This window comes from Ammospiza nelsoni, chromosome Z (genome assembly GCF_027579445.1).
Source record: "Ammospiza nelsoni isolate bAmmNel1 chromosome Z, bAmmNel1.pri, whole genome shotgun sequence".
In the NCBI taxonomy this organism is placed as follows: Eukaryota; Metazoa; Chordata; class Aves; order Passeriformes; family Passerellidae; genus Ammospiza; species Ammospiza nelsoni.
In genome coordinates this window covers 42514419-42538087 of record NC_080669.1, presented here as the reverse complement: position 1 = coordinate 42538087, position 23669 = coordinate 42514419, and the positions used below count along the sequence as shown (strand labels likewise).

The 23669-nt window shown below is 37.8% G+C and overlaps 1 protein-coding gene across 1 annotated transcript in view; it reads right to left on the bottom strand.

Annotated features, from left to right (window-relative positions):
* Window positions 1-10305, bottom strand: part of GLIS3 (GLIS family zinc finger 3) — a 112120-nt gene extending 101815 nt beyond the window's left edge. Inside the window, exons 1-2 of the mRNA XM_059492757.1 lie at window positions 10160-10305; window positions 4620-5736 (exon numbers count right to left, since the gene is read on the bottom strand). Coding sequence (XP_059348740.1) covers window positions 4620-5736; window positions 10160-10290 — 1248 coding nt within the window. The 5' untranslated portion in view covers window positions 10291-10305. The remainder of the gene's footprint in view (window positions 1-4619; window positions 5737-10159) is intronic.
* Between the last annotated feature and the right edge of the window lie 13364 nt (window positions 10306-23669).

Here is a 23669-nt window from a genome sequence, read left to right as displayed (position 1 = left end):
GGATGCATTTCTGGTTTTAATAAAAATTTCCACATTTTCCAAGGACATGTTCTTCAAACAGCACACATACACACTTCCATCCAAGCACTCCGCTCACCTCAGGAAGTTTGCTTGTGTCTCAAAAAAAAAAAACATTAAAGAAGTAAATTCTTTTTTTCACATACATTCTGTTTTATATTCTTTGCAGATGTGTTGGGGGATAATTTCAGGTATTTAGCAAATGTTAAATGGATGTTGCTTTAAATCTGACAGGAATACTAGCAATTTTATTGGTTTATATGACATCAAACAGCTGCACTAAAAAAATTTGGTCATGTAGTACTATCAATACTAAAGGCATTGGGCTGTAGCATAGCTCAGAGTTTATGGAAAGCAACAAGAGTGAACTCAGACTCAAAAGGGGAAGCATTCTTAGTGCATCTGAATAAAGCTGTGAAGTGTGAGCTTTGAACTTATCTCTAACATCATGCTGTTGTTGCTTATATCAGAATAAGTGTGTTAAGCTAAATGTTTGCATAGCAGGACAATAAGACTAAATAGCTCTTATTGGAGCTGAACTTAAAAAGTAAAAATGTTCATTATAAAAGAAGGGAACCTGAGTAGAAAATTAGCTCACAGGCAGAGACAAAGAGAACAAAGGTCAGTATTTGCCAGTTGCTACTCTAAGGTTTCAACAGCTAAAGGAAATTCAGACTTTTTCTAATTCAAACAAAATCTGTGGAAGCCTCAAATGCCATTGTGACATAACTGCTCTCAAATATTACAGATTATATCTCAGCCACCGTTGTACTTACTACTTGCACTTCAATATGAACTTTTCTTCATATTTTTTCTTTTTTGACTTATTCGGACAAAGTACAAGCTAATACACAGACTAATAGATAAATACAACACATTAGAACACACTATATCTACTTCATATGAAGAAGCTTAGGAGCAGACACTAAATACTTATTATTATTATTATTATTATTATTATTATTATTATTATTATTATTATTATTATTATATCGTGAATAATTTTTCTAGTCACTAAACCTGTTCACTGAAAAGAAGAATGCTTCCTGGGTGATGTAAGTTAGAATAGAACATGCAAGATGTTTAATGAACAGTAAGGGAGCCCAATGCATTTTTATAGCTATTTAAAGACTTGCTATTCCAAACAAATTCTTTAAGTTTGGATCTGATTATCCTGATTGTCACATATTTTTATGTGCTGATATTTTATTATTATTCACCCTTCAACACTTTTATCTTACAGAATCAAAGAAGACAGCTCATCTAGAACAAGCAGGAACTAAAGAGTAAAATATCACTTGCAGCTTTAGTTTAAAATTGCCCTAAATTTTTGTTACATAGATAAATATATATTAACTCAGATGCGGCAAAACAAATGCTGAGGTCACTTGACTCTGATTTTAACTATAAGCATGGTTCTGGTTTTAAAGATAGGCATATAAAGTATTGAAGTCCTAGCTGTTCTGCAAGTCTATTCTGAACTACATGACTTCATTGGCACAAAACAGTAACAGAGAAGAATAAAATTATGTTACGAAGTTCAGCTTATGAAGTTGTATATCTAATTTCATGTTATCTCTACTATTATTACAATACAACATAGAAGTAACCTTCACCTTAAAAATTACTGAAATCTCATGAATCTTGCTGATGTAAAGCTCACTGTATATCACAGCAATCCTCAGGGATGCACAGCAGAACGTGTAACAATACACCTTCAATGCTCAGCAGTACAGAGATAAACAACACTGACAAGTAAATATACTGACATGACAAGTATATTGCCTAGGACCCACGGCAATTTCTGCTCAATGAGAAGATTGTGTCTTGCAAACTGTTGTTCTTGAACCACCAACACGTGCACAAAGATTACACAAAGATTAGAGTGTGATGGCAGTACGATGACGGGTGCAACCGCGCCTGCCTTTGATTACAGGATGTCTTGATAGATTACATTAAGACGGCTCTTCTCCATGACTTAATACTTCTGTCACATTCTTTACAGTAAATCTGGTTCATTAATATAACAGTTGTATTCCTGCCACTTTTCCTTCCCTTTTCCTGCTTGGTCTACTGGACTTCTCTTACTAGACTGCAAAATACAGTGGACATACAGCCTATTAGTTTCAGTAATTTCAGAGAAACAGGCATGCTACACCTAGAACCAGAAAATAAATTATAGAAAGATTCGAAATGGACCAAAAATATTATAAATCAATTGTTTTGATTTTGTACTTAAAAGCATAAATTTGTAGAGGTTCAGTGAAAATTTTCAGATTTCTTTAGTGTAATTTTTTTATTAATTTGGAAGCCATTCTTTATTATCATCTTGCCCAAGATGTTCTCTCAAATACCTCACTTAAAATCTCAGTTTGAAACCTTACATGGCATGGATATGATTGCAAATTTCACTGCTTGGTGAGAAAGGTATGATGTTTGACTGAAGTAAATTTTCTAAATATATCAAGAAAGTATGGCTGCCGGACATTAGAAAGCCAAATACATTTTTCCAAAATCGCACGATTTGTGAAATGGTAAAGGAATAAAGCATCAAGTTGTTTCATTCAAACCGTGCTAAAGAATGCCATTTTTGCTTGCTTATTCCAAGAAAGGGGACGTATGTTCCAGATTTACACTCACATTATAAGGGTTATCATATCATGCTCAGTATTTTTCCATTTAATTACAATTCTCAGCAGGAAGGAAAGGTAAGTATGTGGGCACTGCTTCTGATACACAAACTTCTTGGAGCTATCCAGCAATGCTTGCTTCAGTTCAGTAATGTTAAACACACTTTAAAAAACAATGATTCGACACCTCAAGTTTTGGTGACACAGCAAGACTTGGTGTGCACTTTAGTTTTGGCTTAGTAATCTCAAAAAGTTCATCATAAGAAATACCTTATCCACTCACACATTACTTATCATCAGTGAATGATCTTCAAAGCTAAGGATGCCTCAAGGAGGCTTTATAATCAGGAGGTCATTGTAAGCACCCTTTCTGAACAGGGAGGGCAACGAGTTTAGTGGATTACCAACACAGTGTTTTCTCCAGTATCACAGGATCCTTCATCATAATTCATCTATTTTAAAGACCTTGGGTTTCTGGATTTACTCTTTTTCAGTGCTCTTTCATCATTCCTATCCTCTTTCCTCATCCTGTTGTCTGTCCTTACTCATCCGCTGATGTCTGTCTTCTTATCTTTAATTACACGTGATATTACCTTGAAAAATTACTTTCTTGACTCATAGTAATTTTTTTTTCTCATTCTCTCTCTTCCCATAAAGGTGATGAGAAATCCTTGGGGAAGAACTGAAATTAATGGTATACCCTTATCCAATATACACAGAGAGCAGAAAGAGAATATTATGGAATTTACAAAAATATTCACAAAGCAGAGAGCCTGAGTTGAGACTCTGGTGTGACAAAAGGGAAGGATAAAAAGCCTTTCTAGCATCACAACACAATCTCTACTAGATTCTTTAAATGTGGATGGAAAAGGACAGAAATCTGGAAAGATATCCACTCTATCCTGCAGGATGCTAGCCCTTTGAAAAAACAAAAGTAAAAGAAACAGACTTTTTCTCTTAACTGTACAAGCAAACATCTACATCACGCTAAAAAAAAATTATTCAGCAACACATACACTGATATGGACTCCAAGCATTAATTTAAATTTCACCACATGAAAACATATGTTTTTTAATCAGCGGTTATTCCTAGAAATTATATATCCATCATAATTTATGCTGCAAACTCAAAACTGAGGTTGCTGTCTGACAACACTAAATAAGCACTTAGTAAGGTTAAGCTCATAGTCACGCAAAATACAGACTATATGTAAGGCAGTTCAAGAATCTGTATTACAGAGATTATAGATGGTGCACTAGAGACCAAGCACAAACTGCTTACAGCCAGATTATTAACCCATGTGACTACCTATGTGTTAGACTGACTTGCAGTGACCCTAAGAAATTTTTCTTGATAGAAAAACGTGACTTCAGGGGTTGAATGCTCACTGACAGAATCTGTGAAAAGAAAAATTATTATGGGATTTATTCCTAATGTACTAATGGAAACAGGTATGTGGGTTTGGTTTTTAGTAGTAGAACAAACAACTGCCTTAAAAAATGCTCAACACTTCTCAGTTTCTTGTGGTAACATTATGGAAAGTCTTGAAAATTCCTCAAGTCAAAAAGGTGTTATATGATGCAAGAATCTCTCAGGATAAATTGTGACATTTATTCTGCAGCACTTTTCCTGCATGCATCCTTCATGCAAATACTTAAGTACTGACTGTGCCTCAGTTTTGCATTATGAACGTTTACCATGTCACTTGTTGCAGTCTACAATAAAAGTTTATAAATGTAGAGAACACAATTTGTTTTTTCACCTAATCCTATCTGTTGGTATGTACCAAATTAAAGAACACCTTTCCTTTCTGTTTAGGTGGGAAGATGGAACAGTCATTTCATTCTCACAGACTAGCTCAAGAAGTACACCATTAAATGGGAGAAGCAAAGGCAGAATTACAACTTCACTCTATTTTCCTAAGTAATAGAGAGCCTTTCATTGTTAAGAAAGACAGAGCTCAGACTCACTGTGCATTTGTTCGGCTTCTCTCCTGAGTGGACTCTCATGTGAATCAGCAGTTTGTAACGAGCATTAAATGGCTTGAACCTTCGAGGGCACCCTGCCCAGAAGCAGGTAAAGTCTTCTCCCTTCCTCTGGTCTATGTGGATCTTCTCTATGTGCCGCACAAGCTCCTCCTGATGGTCATACAGCTTCCCACAGTCAACCCAGCAACAGCCATGCTTGCCATTGAAATCCTCCAGCTCTCCATCTTCCTGCAGCGGGGCGCCTGGGGCCGGAGGCAGAGCCGGCAGCGCGGGCACGTGGCCGGGGAGGCCGTGCGGGGGCCGGCGCTGGTGAGCGTGGTACGGCGGGGGTGGGCCCTGTGGAGGAGGCGGTGGCAGCACCACGGCTGAAAGAGGCATGTCAACAACAGGGCCCAAGAAGTCACCCAGCTGCTTGTTTTTCAGGACATCTATTGCATGGCTGTCCATGGGCAGCACACCCTGCTGGATCACCATGTTATTTGTGGCAACCATCTGCAAGCTGGCTTGCTCCAGCTGCTGCATCCGCTGGTACTCACCTGTCCCGTTCTCAACATATCCTGGAAAGGTGACACCGCCATTCGCCATGTGGAAGCCTTTCTGGGCAGCTGAAACAGAGCAGTTTTGTGGTATACAGCTTCCTCTCACTCCCAAAAAATGTCCATAGACCTCAGGCTGTGGGGAGACGTTTGCTGGCGATGCCCTGGAGCTGTTGATGTAGGCCACCAGAGAAGTTGGGGACGTACGAATGATTGTATTGAACTCGATCCCAATGCCGTCAGACAGAGGAGATACAGAGAGTGCTCTCTTTTTGGAGCGGGCTGATTGACACCAGACTGAGGACTGGCAAGGACTAGAGTAAGGGGAATTCTTATTTTCCATGCCATATAAGTAGGATGGTAATGAGTCACTGGATGTAGATGCTTCAGGCGAAAAATTTATGAAGTCCCCCAGCTCACTGCCATTTTGTAAACCATGGTCAGGAGGAACAGAAGAAAGTGTCCTGTACCTATGTGACCACTCTTGTTCAACACTCAGAGGGGAGTGACCTTCTGACAAGCTTAATGTTGTAGAGGCCAGAGTCTCACATGACAAGAGTGACCTGAAATAAAGGTACAATAAAGTAAGCAGTTAGACAATTCAGAAGTAGATCTTTTACCTTCACACGCATGATTAAAATTAAGGAAAGGCTACATGTGAGAAAAGCTCTCCCTAATACTAGGTGCTCAAGTTTAGGACACTCAGTTAATGTACCAGTAGTTATACAAAGGCAATATACATGTAAAAAGGTCACTTAGGAAGCCAACTTTAAAACTTCAAGATTTTGAAAGAAAGTTACTGTAAAGACTCTTGATCCACCACTGCAGAAATTATTGCATGTCTTTTCATCAGTTGTGGTGTAAATAGGTGTGGACTTCTGAAGCCAAAGCCTTCCTGCCTTCTATGGAAACCCATAATGACTTAAGTCATCTATTGTTTTTGCTTGTAAAAAACAGAAAGAAAACGAATCCAAAGAGAATGGATATTCAACCTGTATTACAATGACTTTTTCAATTGTAATATATACAAATACTTCCCTACAGAAGTTTTATATATCAAGTTTACAAATACAGATAATATCTAACTTCATAAAACAAATGAAATAAATGAGTAATGTAGGAGAACTGGTTGAAGAGGTTTTCTATATTTGATTTGAAGAGGTATCTGCCTCCAACTCAGCAATCAAAAATTTTCAGAAAAGTGTAATCTTGCTGTTATCAAGCATTTTTCAGAGAGATATTAGGGAACTTCTTTATCCTGCAAATATTCTTTGGATAGCTTGAAAACCCTCAATATATAGGCCCTTAAAAGTATTGTTTTCTACAGAAAGGGATAAAAAGGAAATAAAAGGGGCATTAAGGGCCCTGAGTCATAGCTGTAAATGCTGGCTGAAGGTTAACTGGATTTAATTCTTTGTTTCCAGTTCACACCCAGGCAGATTTGTATTTCCTACCAGCTAGTGGTGCTATCAGTATATAAATTTCTATTTTCAAGGAGCTCTTACTATAGAAAGAACTGGTTATGTATCTAGATAAACCTGACAATCTCCCAGAAGCCTCTACATCTTATGTTTTGAGAATTAATTATTTGGTTTATTATTTTAACGACACAGTTTTGAAGAAGCACGGAATTTCAATGATGGATCAAGGACACTGGAGGGGAAGCTTGGCACAGCCCAAGAGAGAGAGGAAGCAGTCTGCAGGCGCTGTATCTGTAAGACAGCTCACAAACAGGGAAAACGCAGCTTAAAAGAGCAGCAAGCCTTGCCGTGGTGACCAGTGGGAGAGCAGTTAAACGCCCCTTTGCGCAAGAGAGTTGCTCTGCCATGCACGGTTGATCTGCTGTGTCAGAATAAGAAACGTCCTGTTCTGATTCAATGTCAGGGCAGGGTACTGTCACGGACCTTACGTGACTCCCATCAGGGTTTGAATGGCACTCGCAAAACTGACTACAGACAAAAAGCACAACTAGCATGCTGACTACAATTTGCAATGGGAGAAATGAGAAAAATGAGACTGCTCCATCAGGCCAGCCTTGTGTGTCATTTGGATCTAAAAGGATGACTGTGAAAAAGTTGATTTAGGCTGTTGTCAAGGGGCTTTGTTAAAGGACAGTCCATTATAGGGCGATTAAATCGTGCTAGCATGTTGTGACCCCAAACACAGATCCACAGTTTTCAACACAGCAAGACAAGCAAGGTTTGATTTCTCCATGCTACAATTCACACCTAGAAAATATCAGGAGAGGGTAGGGGTGTTCTGCCAGGTTTTCTTTAAATTTTTGTTTTCTCTTTTATGAATAAAGAAAAAGAAATCGTGCATCAATAAAAAGCCTATTTTTGTACTGACAAGAGTTTTAAGCAGATGTATAGTATAACCAGTGTCATACAAAAAACTACTAATGCCTAACACAAAAGGGGCATATCCATCAGTGAATCTGAAGAAAAACTGTTTTTTAAAAGTCTCATAATAGGGCAAAAATAAAAAGCTGGCCCAGAATTTCAAGTATACAATAAGCAAAAGCAAGCTATTCTGAAGAAGCTGCAGCACTTCAGCATCTAAATTCAAAAACTAATAAAAATTCCAGCTCCCCAAAAAGTGAAGATTTATTTAAAGTTCAGCCACTACTGTAACTGAGTAGCTTTCTAATAGGAGGAAAATAAATACACCTAATATGAAAATGAGGGACCAGGTCTATCAGGGTGCCAGAATCTCAGATGGTATTAATTGCTGCATCTGCTTATTGTAAACTAAACGGGCTTGAGTTTGGACCAGCTCTTTCATTACCATTTACAAGAGATTACTTTTCAATTACATTGTATTCTCCCTTTGTGTACAGAGGCCATATAATCCAGAATCCTGAACATAAACATGGAATAGGGAAAATTATGTTTTTCTCTCTTTTTATGGTCTTCTATTTACCAGTCAAGAACCCTTTGCTCTTTCCTAGGTCGTTTTTTGACTTTCATCAAAGCAAATGGCATGGATGTAACATGTGGACTATTTCTGCTTTCATCCTCCATAACACTTCCTATACTGAGTACAAAAATCTAGTTTGTGACTATAAAACAGCCTTTATCTATTAAAAAAGTCCTATCATACACATCTGGTTTGATGCAACACAACTGAATACTCCAAAACAGAAACTGCAGAAACTCAAAAAATATGGGGAAGGTTTTACCCTCCATGGTCTGTACACTAGAATCTGATGCTGTGTGTAGCAAAACTCTCATTTTGCCAACTGATTTCTTTCTTCCATCAGTAAAAATCAAGAAAATTCACTTCAGCTTTGGTAAATTCAACAAATAATCTGGTTAGGGTTGAGCTGCCAGAACACAGTTCACAGTGCCTGAGAGATAAAATCCAGAAAAAGCACTCTGCCCAGGAAGAACCAGTCAATTTCATTTAGGCAAAAGCAGTTCATAGTTTAAGAAATTTAATCAGAAAAACCCAAAAAAGCTCAAAACTGAACAACAAATAATCAACCTCCCCAAAAAACACAAAGAAAGAAACCCCACACTGTTTTGACAATGTGAGTTGGAATCTGACTTTAAACTTGCTTTGCCCTATCAAACAAATTGAGGTAAAAATTGCTGAAATTGACATTCTTTGTATGATAAACTTATTTTATAACACCTTCATTGATAAATCATTAAAAGGTACTCTAGGGACACCACAGCCTTGATTCTTCCAGAGTTTCAACTTGAGTTTGCCCTTAGTAAATGTTTCTTTGAAATGAAATCAAAACTGTATAACTCAGTACTGACATGATACATCCAACCACACATTGAGTATTTGGAGCCACATAGGCACACCTAAAACTTAAGTATGTAACAATTGTATGTATGTAATTATATTTTTCTAGTATCAGTTTTATTTGATCTGAAAAGCATCTATTTGGATTTGTCACGTGTCATCATCTTAGCATTGAATGGTTTTTGCTGACATGTCTACATAGGAAGCATAATTAATTTTGTAAATTTTCCCAGGGGGCTCAGTCTTCACAACTAAAGTGACAGAAATGTTAAAAATTATCTTAAGAGTAAAGCGAGGTTTTATTCCATTTGCAAAGTATCAATTTTAATTATTTCAGGAATGTCCCTTGGCTTGTAATAACGCAACACAGTAAATGTAAACTGCTTTGAGAAAAAAGACTCTTATTGTCTTTTGTAAATAAAAACTACATTTCAACTCAATAGGCAATGGGGAATGTAGATTCCAAAATAATACACTAGAATATTTTCTCACTGCATTTTTAACATCCAGGTATGTGCCTAATGTACTTATAGGGTGGCTCTCAAAAACCTGTTTTCCTCTAATTCATGTTTGCTGACAAAACTCAAAGTCATAATCTCTAAACTTATTTAAGCATTTAAAATTAATTAATAAATCTTTATCTGTGGGGTAGTGATATAAAAAGGTAACATTTACAGGAAGTGGTCATTGCTTTCTTTACCTACATAACAATTTTCAAGGAAAACAAATTTTCAAGGACACTTGATCTGATTAATTATCAGATGGTAAACAAGCCATTTGAAAGCAAGTGCATTTGATGAGGAGAGAGGAACATGTGCTGAGCATTTATGGTTTTTTTGACTGTCCTTGATGTTATTTGAAAGACACCAACATGGCACACTTAGCACTATGTAGATGTAACATGTGGACTATTTCTGCTTTCATCCCCCATAACACTTCCTATACCAAGCACAAAAATCTAGCTTGCAACTATAAAACAGCTTTTATTTAATACAAAAGTCCTATTATACACAGATTTTGTGTGGCCAAATTTCACCCGTTATTTGAATGGAATGATCCAAACATGAAGCATGATTATAGTTGATCTGAATTAAATTGCATGGAATTCAACTTCCCATGGCATAACAGAGAATTTTCTGATTTTAATAACCGGAAATGTTGCATTGTAATTAAGGAAGAATTAAAACCCCCTCCTTTTAAAGTACTAAATATAAAAAGGTAATTGAGGACCTTGTATCTGATGGAGAAGCACTCAGGCTGGAAGCATCCATAGACCTGTGTAAGCTAGGGCTGATCTGGCTGCATGCTGTTGAAAGCTGATTCGCTGAAGGTGAAAGAGGTCCCAGCTGTTGAACTGTCATGGGATTGCTGGTGACTATGGCATTGTCACCACTGCCTTTTCCAATGGACTTGCCCTTGTGTCCATAACCAAAACCTCCTAAAATAAACAAAGCAGGTTAGTATTTCTCTCTCATGAACCCACATTGAGGCACAGAACTCGCATTGTAGCATCTCATGAACTCTGTCATCTAACTCCCTGATTTTTATCACATCACTTTGCAAACTCCAGAAAGTAATGGGAATCTTCAGATGAGGACAAAACTAGGGACCCACACAAGAATTTTGCAAACTTCTCAAAACATAAATAGCAATATTCTACAGGGGAATTAATAGATTATGCATGTGTAAAACATGTGCTGAAGTTCATAAACTAAAGACCAGGTATGACGGAAAAACCAGGCTGAGGTAAAAAGCCCTCAGCTGAAGGACAGCTCTCTATGAAGAAGACATGAAGGGAGAACCCAAGGAGGCTGCCAGAACACCACCATGCCATGAGTTCTACCAAACCCTGCAGCTGCAATCCGTTGCCAGCCCTTCCATGATTCCTACCCCTACCCATGCATAAAGCAAGGAGACTCCGATACGCATGCAGACTGCAGTGCTGAGTAGTTTCACTCGCAGGAGAGAGTTACAGCTGGAAACCAGCATTCCTCAAGCTGGACCCAGAATTCCTCAGAGGTCTAGGTGGAGGAATCTGAGCTGAATCAAACTGAGAAGCATTCTGGACTTTCTTTACAGGCCACAGTCTGCTTTTAATCACTGCTGCCATGACTCAAACTGATAGCTATTATACAGTAGCACAAAAGGTAGCTGGCCACCAGGACATACCTTCAAAATGCCCAGCGTACTTTCTGTTGTGATTTAGATCACAGATGGTAGTTTACAAATTTGCCTCCATTAAAACAGATTGAGATTAGAAAGTTAAAATGCGTGTCATAATATGGAAGTTTTGGATATCTAGCAAATTATCATCACAGCTGAAAATTAATAATTAGAAAATTCACATTTCTAGCTGCTTCCCTGTTCAGCATACTCCACAAAGCAGGATAGCAACATCAGGACAAACAGTGAAAAGTATTTCTGTGTAAACCATTTTCCTAAATTAAATCTACTTTTGAAGTGGGCATACAACTCACACAACTTTTTCTCCAGGTTCTTCAGATGGGTTGCGGACTGCAGAGAGATGTACATAAAGGCATTAATGCTCCCCCAGTCAAAGGAAGAAAATCCAAATCCTTCAATTCCCTCCAGATCAAATAGTTTCAAGGACAAACATGTAAAGAGAATTCCTGATTCTGCACTCAACCCCACTGTGGACACCACAACAAAGCATCTAAGCTCTTGTAGGATTACAGTCTGTTCCCACTACAGATGTTCAATTAAATCAAAAGAAAAAGAGAAGGTATTTCAATTTCTTTCCTGTGAAGCAAGAAAGTACATATTTTGAACTCAATAAAGCTGAATCAATGTACTTCTCAGCGGTTGATTTTATAATGTTACAGAGAGTTAAACTGGAACCAGTAGCAAACATTAGGCAAAAAGTGTAAATTGCCTCTGATAATAACATGAATACTACTCCTCTTAGCAAAAACCTGGATGGGGTGAAATAAATTTACAAGCTCCATTCACACTATAAAAAAATACATAATACAACATTATATGCCTTTATGTATGTGTGTATCATAAAAATGTTCAGTTAGCTATCTTTTAGAAAAGTGCCTTTAGTATGTAGAAGCAAAGATATTCTGCACCAAATTATATAAAAGTGTACTATAACAACGGAGGAAACCCAGCTGGGTTTGACACTGAAATACAGTTGTAATGCTTGGAGAGTGTATATACATACATATATACATGCATATATATATATATATATGTATGTGTGAGAGTGTGTGTGTGTGTGTGTGTGTGTGTGTATGCATGTATGGAAGACTTAACAATACATCAACCTATTATTTAGCATTGAGAAAATGTACCAAATATATACTGATCCTTTCCTGGATGATGCCATTAACACCCTTTACTTAAAGGTCACTTTAAACAAATTTCAGTAGTGACAATAATATCTGCTTTATCATATCATCAAATCAAGGACTGTCTATTTGTCAGATTTCCATTAGGGAAAGGCCATATGTCATCTCAAATAACAATCTGCAATGATACAGTGAAATTGCTATTCACTCATTACTAAATCTGAGTTGCTTGAAGCTTACATGTTGGAAAAAAAACCAAATCCCAGCAGAAAAACCAGAAAAGGGAGTAGTGCCAAACCAGTGCTGTAAAATACAGAAAGTTGCATCCTTAATGCATCCTGGTTTCCCTTTCAATTACAGGGTCTGCTATTATTATCTGTGTATAAACAGTACCTCAGGGATGCCAACAGCAAGCAAGAAAATTTGCTGTGTTATGGTAAGGATGATGAGAAAAAATGGCCTGGTTTCTAGCCATTGAAAGGAAAACATAAGAAATTAAGTACTTTCGGGAAATTGTATCACTGGAATGATAAACAAAAGTTATGCAAGACTCTAGTCCTCAGGAACATTTGTTTGGACTTTTCTCTTATGCAAAAACATAAGCAAAAGATTTTCTTCTTTTTACCATTGACAAGCATTTGCTGTTATGACAAAAAATTACAATTCTTCCACTGAAAAAAGGCAGGGAAGATTATCATGGAAGAATAAATCATAAGTTCCCACCACTGCAAAGAGACTGCAAAGTAAAAGGTTGCTGCTGTGAAAAGCAAAGTCATAACATTTCATCAGTTGCTTCATATAGGCATAAATGTGTCAAAAGACCATCATTAACAGCTTGTCCATTCCCTGCAGGTCACTGAGCAATATCGATTTGATCTGAATCAGGCAGCACTATGTTGAACTAAGTCTGAGCACAAGACTGGAAGCTTATGCCAACTTCAAGCCCACTACAAAAGTATAGACCACATCTAATGTAGGATAAAGGCTAGTTCCAACATGGACCTGGCCTGCCATGAGCCTGCTGCTGAAAGGCAAGCTGTCAGAACACGTGTTCAGAAGCCCTGGACAAATGTCAGAATACTATCTCCAGCATCAGCATACGGCATCACGTACCCAGAGTGCCAGAGGAGCCCTCAGTCCACGTTTCCTGTATCATTGTCCCGAAGCCTGGAAATGTCAGGATAGTGTAAGGACAACTAGAAATTCCTCAATGCCTTGAATCCACATCAGCTGAGATAAACAGGAAACTCTCAGGAGAATACCAGTAGGTTTAAATGACTGTAGATTCTAAGAAAACTATGTCAGCCAATATTTTAAATAAGCAAAAGAGGCAGTTTCTTTTCCTGTATACTAGGACATAGATCAGGAGACAGTCCAATAAAGCCAACAGGAACTAAGGAGGTGGAATCAGTCCTGCAGTAGCTCATTGTAAGAGTTACAGTTAACAAGAGCAGGTGCTTTATTCTAAATAAACATAATAACACATAAATCAAAACTGATCCTTATCAACATATAACAGTAGTTATAGTTATAGTTATAGTTAACAAGTAGAAACAGTAAAAAAATTATGGAAATATTTTAATCCATTTACTTCCTCATTCATTAGGCTGCCTATTTTCCCTGTTTATTCTCTATAGTTGGTTAACAGCTAAGCTTCACTCAACCTTGAAATGCAAAATTATTTCACTGCAATTTTCTGAAGAACATTCAAAGAATGCAGAAAAATACAACTACTTTAGATATACAGAATTTTAGATGAGATTTTCTTAATTCATGTAATTCCCTTACTTTTTGGAGAAAGAATCCGATATGAAATCAGTTTCACTTAAAAACCATTTTCTTTTATCAGATATTGACCGAAATCAACTAATTTCTTTGCCTATTTCTTTATGTAAAGAGCAGTCATTTGTTCATTCATCCAAGTATCTCAGTTTAAAATAAAAAAAAGCTACTTCACCAAACCTTTGAAATTGTAAACTATGCTTTCCATATATAAATCATGGTCAACAAAAACATATAAAAGCAAAATCAGTTTTAATTGTCAGGTGTTCTGAAACACACTACATACATATCAAATACATAACACCAGATCAAATTCAAACATCTCTTTGATTAATAAATTCTATAGTTACTGAATTAATCATTATGAAATAAAGCTACTAAAGTAGCTTTCATCTGAAAACCTCTCTCATTACTGTTAGAGCAACAGCTATAAATAAAAGAATTATAACAAGAGAGCAAAAGTGAATTTCCCTAAGGGGAAAATGTGTACACATACACAGAAAATGTATGCGTTGAGAGCTTTGGAAGTGGTTGGTTTTAATGTTTCCCTTGTATTGGGCTTCCAGTCTTGTTTCTGTGGACTCTCTATTCACCAAAATGGGGAGAAAAGGGCACAAGCAAAAAAGCACGTTGTAAGACCATAAATACGGAAGAGGGCAGAGACTATAGGAATAAGGCAGATTGTGTGAATGTATTCTTCACATAGATCAAACTCACCACGGCTGTTTGAAAACACGTTTGGCCTTTTTTCAGAACACATTTAATCCTCTGGATGTTGCAGCTCTCAGTTACTACATACACCTTTACCGTCTGTCACCATATCTGCACCCTATTTGGAGGGGGGGAGCAGGGGGGGCTTCACAGTGCCTGGTAACTCAAAAAACTGAAATGTTTGCATAGAAGACTTGCTTCCCAATGGTAATATCTTAGTCCCTCTCACCTTGAGCCTGCCAAAGTTTTCAGGCTTCCCTGCAGCAATTTCAGTTATATTATTAATGACTGCTAGAGAGCTAGCACTTGTCCCTTTGCCCTTAAACCAAACAGCCACTTTTCTATTGTTTCCACAGCCACCTAGGAAACTATTGCACAACTGTGTAGGCAGAGACACCAGCTGCAGGGCAATGGATATCAGACCCCCATGAACCTTCTTTAAGTGTGCTAAACTGAAGCTTCAAAGGGGAACAAATATAGTTTAAAAAGGCAGGCCAGGGGGAATATTGTCATTTGCCTCACTGACCATATGATCAAATAAAATCTTTGCTGATTTGGAAATCTGGGCTCCATCAAACTGGCATCATACTCTGAGTCCAGATCTTTTAGGAAGACCTTGAAGTTTCTAGGTGAACTAGACAAAAGCTCAGTCACAAGTTTATTAGGTATGAGCTTTTTTTTTTTATAGCATGCAAGCTGGAGTTTTTCAGAGTACAAGTAAATTATTAAACTATGACTCAAAAAGTTGCTGAATTATCATTTGTGTTGCAAGTCTTACAAAATATTGTAGTTTCTCAACTACAATACACCACACAGCCACTACATGCTAGTGAAACAGTGATTCTTAGCATTTATTATCTTTAAAAACAAAACAAAACAAAAAAATACCCAAGGATTTGTAGTTAGAGAGAAAATCCTGAATTAAGATCCTAAAAGCTCACTGTTTTGAACATTATGGTTATGATCATAGCTTATGGTTTCCTTAACACATTCAACAATGACATTTAGTAACAGATTTTCTCCAAATCCTCTAGCAGTGTCCTCTCTGAACACCAAGATAGACACACCATTAATCTGACTAGTACGGGATAACCCATGTTCTTCACTGTTTACAGAGACCTAATCTTTACAATCAATAAAAATAATCTCAAGAAAATACACTAAACAGAATTATAAGACGGCATGGTATTAAGAAGCAGTACTGTGTATGCACTTTAAAGATTCTTCATGCTTTGAATCTTGTAAAGGCAGCTTCTTCACTATCAGGGGGCACTTGGTAAATTAACTTGCACTAATTTCCAATATTATTTGCAATCTTTGTATGAAGTAATCAAGCATGTACATACTTTCAGCAACTCTACTGAGACAAAAGAGACTGACAAAGCACAATGAAAAACAATGTCTCCCTTCAACTGGAACCAAGGTAAAAAATTATCCAGAACCAACCAGTGAAAACAATACCTCACAGGCGATTAACTTAGCTGGTTTAGAGCAGACAGCAATATCACCTACTTCTATGGAACACTTTAACCACTAAATTTAAACAAATGAAAACAGTGGTCTTGTAATGACTAAACTAAGAATATATTATGAAACAGTCAGGTTCAGGAAACTTCCAGGAAAGTACAAATACAGTAAATCAAAGATTTTCAATTAGATCTACAGGCATCTGTAATATCTCATACTAATTTTGAATCCATTTTATCTATATCAGGAAGACCTATCACTTAGAAAAAAGTTATTTAGAAAGCTACTTTGTTTTTTTTATTTTGCATAAAGCGTAAAACATTATCAGTTAACTAGTGCACACACAAGTTAATGTTTAACTCAACTAAAATATAAATGTTTTAGCTGGAATGGGTAACTCCCTATTTGTTATCAGTAACATTAGATGACTTCTGCTTTTGTCCTTATTAGGCTAATATGGTATGTGCTTTTCTATTGCAGAAAACTTAGAGCGGTACACTTGTGGTTTGTGCTACTACTTTTCCATAGTATTAGTAACCAGTTTATATTTACAAAACTTAGCCTGACAATTAGTTTGTACTTCTGAAATATTAATACATTGTGCAAGCCTCATAATCAAATAGCTGATACAAATCAAGAGAAACTCTACTAAAAGCGCAATATACTAATATATTGGTGAACACTAACAGGGGAAATAAACCCAACAAGTTTCCTGTTTTAAGCTTCAGAATTGGCCAGCTTCTTAGAATACCACTACAATACAGACAATGAGAAAAGTATTATTATAATCAAAATCGAAATTTACAAGTATTTGAATTAACAGAAGATAATTGTATTGGAATTAGAGATAATAAGAGATAATACCTTCCAGCTGCAGTGCCACTGGGCAATTACTGCCTGAATCTGACTTAAATAAACACGGAGCATATATCAGTATGTGTGTGAGAGCACAGACTACAATTTCACTTACATGTGGCATTACTTAAAAAAAAAAACTATATTTTTAAAACTTCTTCATATATTGTGAATTATAGGACACAAGTGAAATCAATCACTTTGCCCAGCATTTTAACAGTATAGCAGTCATCTGCAAAATAAATTAATTAATTCAAACAATTTTGTTAGAATACTTTTTTGTTGATACCATCTGATTGCAATGCAGCCAGCTATGGAGGGGCAACAAGAAAACATTCTAGAAAAAATAAGTCTCTCTACTAGGTAACACTTCATCTGCCACAACAAGTTCTAGCACTGTTCAACTTCACATCTGTGCTTTTCTTCATGTTAGAAATACATTCTTGGAATATTTTCCATTAATTCTTGATTTTCTTTCCCCTCAATTTTAATTAAAACATGCTCAGATAGCTTCTGTTATGTGTGTTTGAAAATACCACGTAGGAGCTTTGCTATCTGCAACTCTAGGCACATGTAGATCCATTACTCTAAAGACCTATTCCACGTATCAAAGTAAATAACCACAGCAAGGTACCCTCTGCTCAGACATAATTTCTGACTTCTTGCTGTGTTCACTGGACTGTTATCTATCATTCTTGTTGCCCACTTTATCCATGTGTCTCCAGGCAGCCTGCCTGCATGGCAGTGATGGGAAAAAGACCCTCTGCTTCCTCCGGGCCCCAGGCAAAGGGAAGAACTTCTGCCTTTTCTACTCACTTATAAAAGGGGATGCAGCAGAGCACCAAGGGCAAGGGGACAGATTTTCAGTAGATGAAGGCTGCCTTAGCTCCAGTGCTCTGTGACAACATCCTCCGGGCAAAGCCTGCCGCCTTCTGCGCACGAGTCCTGAGCAGAGGAGGGAAGAGCAAGAAGATTGCTTTCTACCTCCAGCATGGGCCAGCCCTCAGTCTCTGCCACCTAATATGTCAGTGCCAGACTGTGCTGCACGTCATGTTCCAGTAATAGCATGAATTCAGCAAAAAAAACATGCAATAAAGGTGTTGTTTAATGTTAAACTCTAATACCACGTGAGGCTCCCTTTCTAAATCTCTACAGATAATCCAAGGCATTTGACTGCTCTTTCTCAGAAAAACATCTTTCCCCCTCTAAGACACCAAAATGTACAAGAAGCAGAAAAAGAGAAAGAAAAAAGGGGGGAAAAAAAGCCAACCTGTTTAATAGTGATACCCATTTAAAACAGGTGACAAATGCTAACATGGAAATAACCTCAGAAACTGCAGTATGGAATCAGGAATCTAAGTAGCTTGCAGTCACATTCAGTACATTTTTGTTTCCCAGAGAAAGTCAACAGTTCAAGGACACTACTATTTTTCAAACAACATTGTCCCTGAGATTCTGAGCAGTGCATTTTTTTCTTTCCTCACACTAAAAACAAGATACTGTTTAAGGTTGTTTCTCCTAAAAGGTAAGAATATTACCCTAGTTGTCAGTTTAACCAGGCAGAAATAACAAGCATACAGCCCACATAATGTACATATTCTAAGAGGCTTTATACTCAGTTAATTAGTTTAACTATTGCTTTCATGGTTCATTTAAGTCTTTCATGCTTCATTAAATATCAATATATTTTATCACCTCAGAAAAACTTCTCAGTAAAAATACAATTGTATTTTCAAGTGATAACCTTCTTAACAAATATATATATTTCAAGCATGTCTATCAGACACCAGCAAAGTCTAAATTGCTACAGTAGCAGTATGTCCAACCATTATGCAAATTTCTTTCCCCACACACAATGGAAACAAAAATACTTTTGCTGAAACAAAAGTACTTCATCAAGAAAAAGAAAATTATTTTGACACATCTTATTTTCATCATTAAAAAAGTTCTCACACTGATCTTTTGCTGTTCCACCTTCACAATAATCAGCTCAAACACACCCTGGATTCAGTAATTGTAACTACCTTGCCAAATGTCCTCAATTCATAAAGTCAGAAAATCATGTCCTTAAGGAAGCATAAAGACCAATGAAACTAATAGTTATAAGTATGTAGAAATCAAAATCCAAGTGCAATTCATAAACCGAACTCCTGTGGATAAGAGAACATCTATCCTACCAGAAAGGTTCATTTACTTATGCATAGTATGAATTTTCTCAATTCAAGATATAGGAATATGTCTGATCTATTTGGAAGTACATTTGTTAGACTGTGAAGTTAGTCCTTGCAAATCCACTTGCATGATTATCACAAATTCTCTGAAAATTTCTCCTACTATCTTCACATGCAATCTCATTCTATGAAACATACAGCCAGTAAGGTGCATTGCAATCATAGAATGACAGTGGTTCTTATAATTCAAACTGACTTTTAGAGGAGGCCACTATCAGAACCACCATGGTCCAAACAAAACCCACTACTTGTCTTGCCACCTTAGTTCTTCATGTCAATGAGAGGCAAAGCCTGAGAAAATTATACAAGCAGACAGAAGTATTGGCACTACATGCTTCCACTCCTCTCAAAGCTTTAGACATTTTTCTTTCAATTTTATTCTTTATTCCTTATTCTTTTCATAAGCCCAAGCCATACTAATTAATCAGAGTTTCCCAGGTCTTTTGTTGTTGTGATCAAAAAGAAAAGACCAAAATGAAAGCTTGTTTCATCTTTTTAAAGTGAGTCCATCTACCTTCCACAAAGCCAGGCTAATAAGAGGGAGGATTAAGACCAATTGAATGACTTAGGCCCCTAAACACCAGTCCTGCTCCTGCCCTTAGCTGTCATCCTTGCCAAAACTGATTTGCAAAGAATGACGTCTTAACCACAGCTATTACTTTGCAAAGAGGAGGCTGCCGTGTTGGCAGGGTTTGGCAGCCAAAGTTGGCTCCTGACTAAGGGCTGAGGTAAAGACACAGGAAACCACAGTGGTATCCCAATGCAATGGTGTCTGCAAGGGCCATCTGAGGGGCGGAAAGAAGTGCTCACAGACAAAGGCATAAAAAAGGCAAGTGTTTGCGTGCTCTGCTGAGCTGAGTACCTTTGTTCAAGGGTGGAAACCTACACAAATGTCCTGATGGACAGTGAAATCATTTCAGGAAGCTGCTCAACCCAACTGTGTATCTCTCCTCTACACCTCTAAAGAAATTGAGTGGTACCTATCTTCATATTAGTTTGAGAGACAGAATGTGCTACATGGATAAGAGTAAAATATTCAATATGGATCATGTGATTTTTGAGGACATCATCCTAGTGAACTTTAGTGATGTTAAATTCACAAGCACATAAGTAATTTTTTCCAAACAGAACTTGGCTTTATGAGCTGCTTATGTAATTTTTCAAATTTCTGTCATATGTGAGTATTCTTGTATTCTTCATACAATTTAGTGTGTGGTTTTTTAGTATTCTGGTGTGATTTTCATTAAATTGCAGGGATTTGATTCCCCACAACTCAAGGACTGCAATTCCCTGAAGTTAATGTGAATGAGATGTAAATCTCTTACAGTCAGCTGTCATTTTATCCCAAAAATGCTGAAATTCAAACTCTATTCTAAAGTTCATGAAATTCTATGTTTAAAAACATGTTTGCTGTTAAAAGAACTTACAATGCATAGTGCAGGCTAAAAATGCAAAGCAAAGTCCATTCACTTCCAAAAGGCTACAGAACACTAAATCAGGTCAACCAAGAAGACTTGAAGTCCTTATAATTGAAGAAAAGGCAACAACCAAAACAGTTGTTATAGTACTTTTTCCTTCATATAACTAGCTTCTCTTCCTCAAGCAACATTCAAGGATCAAGTCTGCATGGGCAGGCTGAGTGAAGAAAGAGTATGTATTTGTAGTCTGGTCTGGCAAGAGCTCTCAGTGAGTGCCCAGATGTTGTCACTGGCTGGCTGAGAGATGCCCACCCAGCTGGTCTCTCCCCCTGTACCCACAATAGCACAGATAGCCCAGGAGAAGAAAAGATGGAAAAAGCTCCTGGATCAAGGTAAGGACAGTTTAAAAAAAAAGGCAAAAACTTTATGCTGAGGCAAAGCAAAATAAGAAATGTATTCACTACTTCCCATCAGCAGGCAGGTGTCCAGCCACTTCCTCAGTCTGCGTAGGAGTTGCTCAGTGAGATAAATGCCATCACCACTAATGCCCTTATATCCTTCTCCTTTCTCTCAGCTGTCATGACTGAGCACATCATACAGTACGGAACACCCCTTCGGTCAGCCAGGGTCAGGTATCTTGGCTGTGCTCCCTCCCAGCCTCTTGCACACCCCCTTCCTAGTGGCCTTTTTTTCGGTAGGGTCACGGAAAGAAAACCTTGACACTGCACAAACATTGCTTACCAAGAACCAAAACACTGGCGTGTTTGTGTTATCACTGGTTTGTTATCAAGACTGTCTGGTCAAAAATGCAAACTCCAGCACTGTATGGACAGCTACAAGGAAAGTTAACTGCATTCAGACAGATGCAGTATACTTCCTGTAGAAAACCCAACTAAATGTTAGGAGACTCCTCTAGAAAAGTAAAAATACATGGGGAACCAGCTCAGCGAGGTAAGGAGGATAAGCACTTCCCAGGGAATATCCAGACTCATGGTATCACTGCAGAATTCAAATTTACTTCTAAAAGCATTATCATTTTGAAATGAGAAATGTTTTCCCATTGTGAGAAAAAGGAAAATTAAACATTAAATAGGTATTAAACACTCAGCTTTCTATGGAAATAATGTAGTTGCAGAATTTCACAAGGCTTACATTTTCAGGAAAGAAAGTCATTTGTTGTAAAACCAGGGATGTCTTACATCTTTCAGAAAACAGCAAGAACTTTGAATAATTGTATTCACTCTGAATAATTAAAAGCCAGTTTCTGTTTTCATCACATAAAGGTTGTTGCTCTTTTAATCAGCTGGTATTCTTTTAAAAGGATGTTTCAGCCTAAGAAACTCAAGAAATGAGGAACCCTGAAGGCTCAGCTGAAGATAAGTCTATAGTACTTTTGCTCCTACATATGTATGCATTAGGTGTTGAAACATGCTTATGTGATTAAAAACAATATAATTTTGTTTCATGTACATTTTTAGTTGTACCCAGCTATAATACCTAGTGAGAAAAAATAACATCATTACTGCAAGAGCTATTTGTTATGTCAGGCTGATTGTGTGGCATTTCTGTTTATGGAATAAGACTTTTAAAAGACACTACAGGTCTTAAATTAACAGCTCATAAACAGATATCTGTAAAGTCTGAAGTTTTCATTACTATATTTTGATCTCCTCCATATTTTCTACCCCTTCTAAACCTGTTATGTTCATTACAAAATTTTTAAGTAGACTACCACCTTGTCTTTCAAACGGCTGCAGCTAAGAGGCAGGAAAAAGCTATCAATATTTCAAAGGTTATCCATGGGCTAAAGAGGGGTGCTTCACTGAACATACTATTCAATCTTGTCCCAGACTTACTCAACTTGTTTACCAACATCCTCGACAAAGGGATTGAATGAACCTTCAGCAAGTTTGCTGATGATGCGAAACCAAGGGGAATGGCTGATAGACCCGGAGGCTGTGCCGCCCTTCCACAGGACCCTAATAGGCTGAGAATTGGGCAAGTTCAACAAAGGCAAGTGTAGGGTTCTGCACCTGGAGAGAAACAACCCTAAGTACCAGTAACAGGCTGGGGACAGACCTGCTGGGAAGCAGCTCCGCAGAGATGGACCTGGGTATGTCAGTGACAGTCACAAGCTGACCATGAACTGGCAGCACCCCTGTGGCCTGCAGAGCCCACCTGGAGAGCCCCCTGTATCCTAAGGGGCACTAGGAAGGGCATGGCCAGCAGGTGCTATCACAGGGAGGCGATCCTGTCCCACTGCTCAGCCCTGGTGAGGCCTCACCTGGAGTGCTGGGCCCAGTTCTGGGCTCCTCAGGACAAGAGAGATGCAGAGCTGGTCAGTACAAGACAGACAAGAAGATGGTGCAGCGGCGGCCACAAAGAGGGCACAAAGATGGTGAGGGGACTGGAGCATCTCTCTTATGAGGAGAGAGTCCAGGAGCTGGGTCTCTTTACTCTGGAGAAGAGAGAGGGGATCTCATCCATACATATAAATTCTCAAAGGCAGGTGCCAAGAGGATGGTGCCAGACGCCTTTCAGGGGTGCACACGACAGAATGAGGAGCAATGGCCATAAACTAAAATACAAGTTCCACCTCAACGAGAGCACTGGAATAGGCTGCCAAGGGAGGTTGTGGAGCCTCCCACTATGGAGATATTCAAAACTCAGCTGCATGTGCTTCTGTGACAATTGCTCCAAATGACCCTGCCTTGGCAGGGTGTTGGACTAAATTATCTCCCTAAAAGACCCCTTCCAAGCCTGAAAATTCTGTGATTCTGTGTTCTTTGTGATATTAGTTTGAAAAAGTACAGTGTGGTTGGCCAAAAGGATAAACAACCCAACAGCCTGACCATATGCAATGATGTAAATACTTGGGAAAATGCTATCTCACATAAGTAAAGGTGTGTCAATTCTTAATTTATGGGACTGGTTCACAGCTATAATCGGAATAAACCTGGAA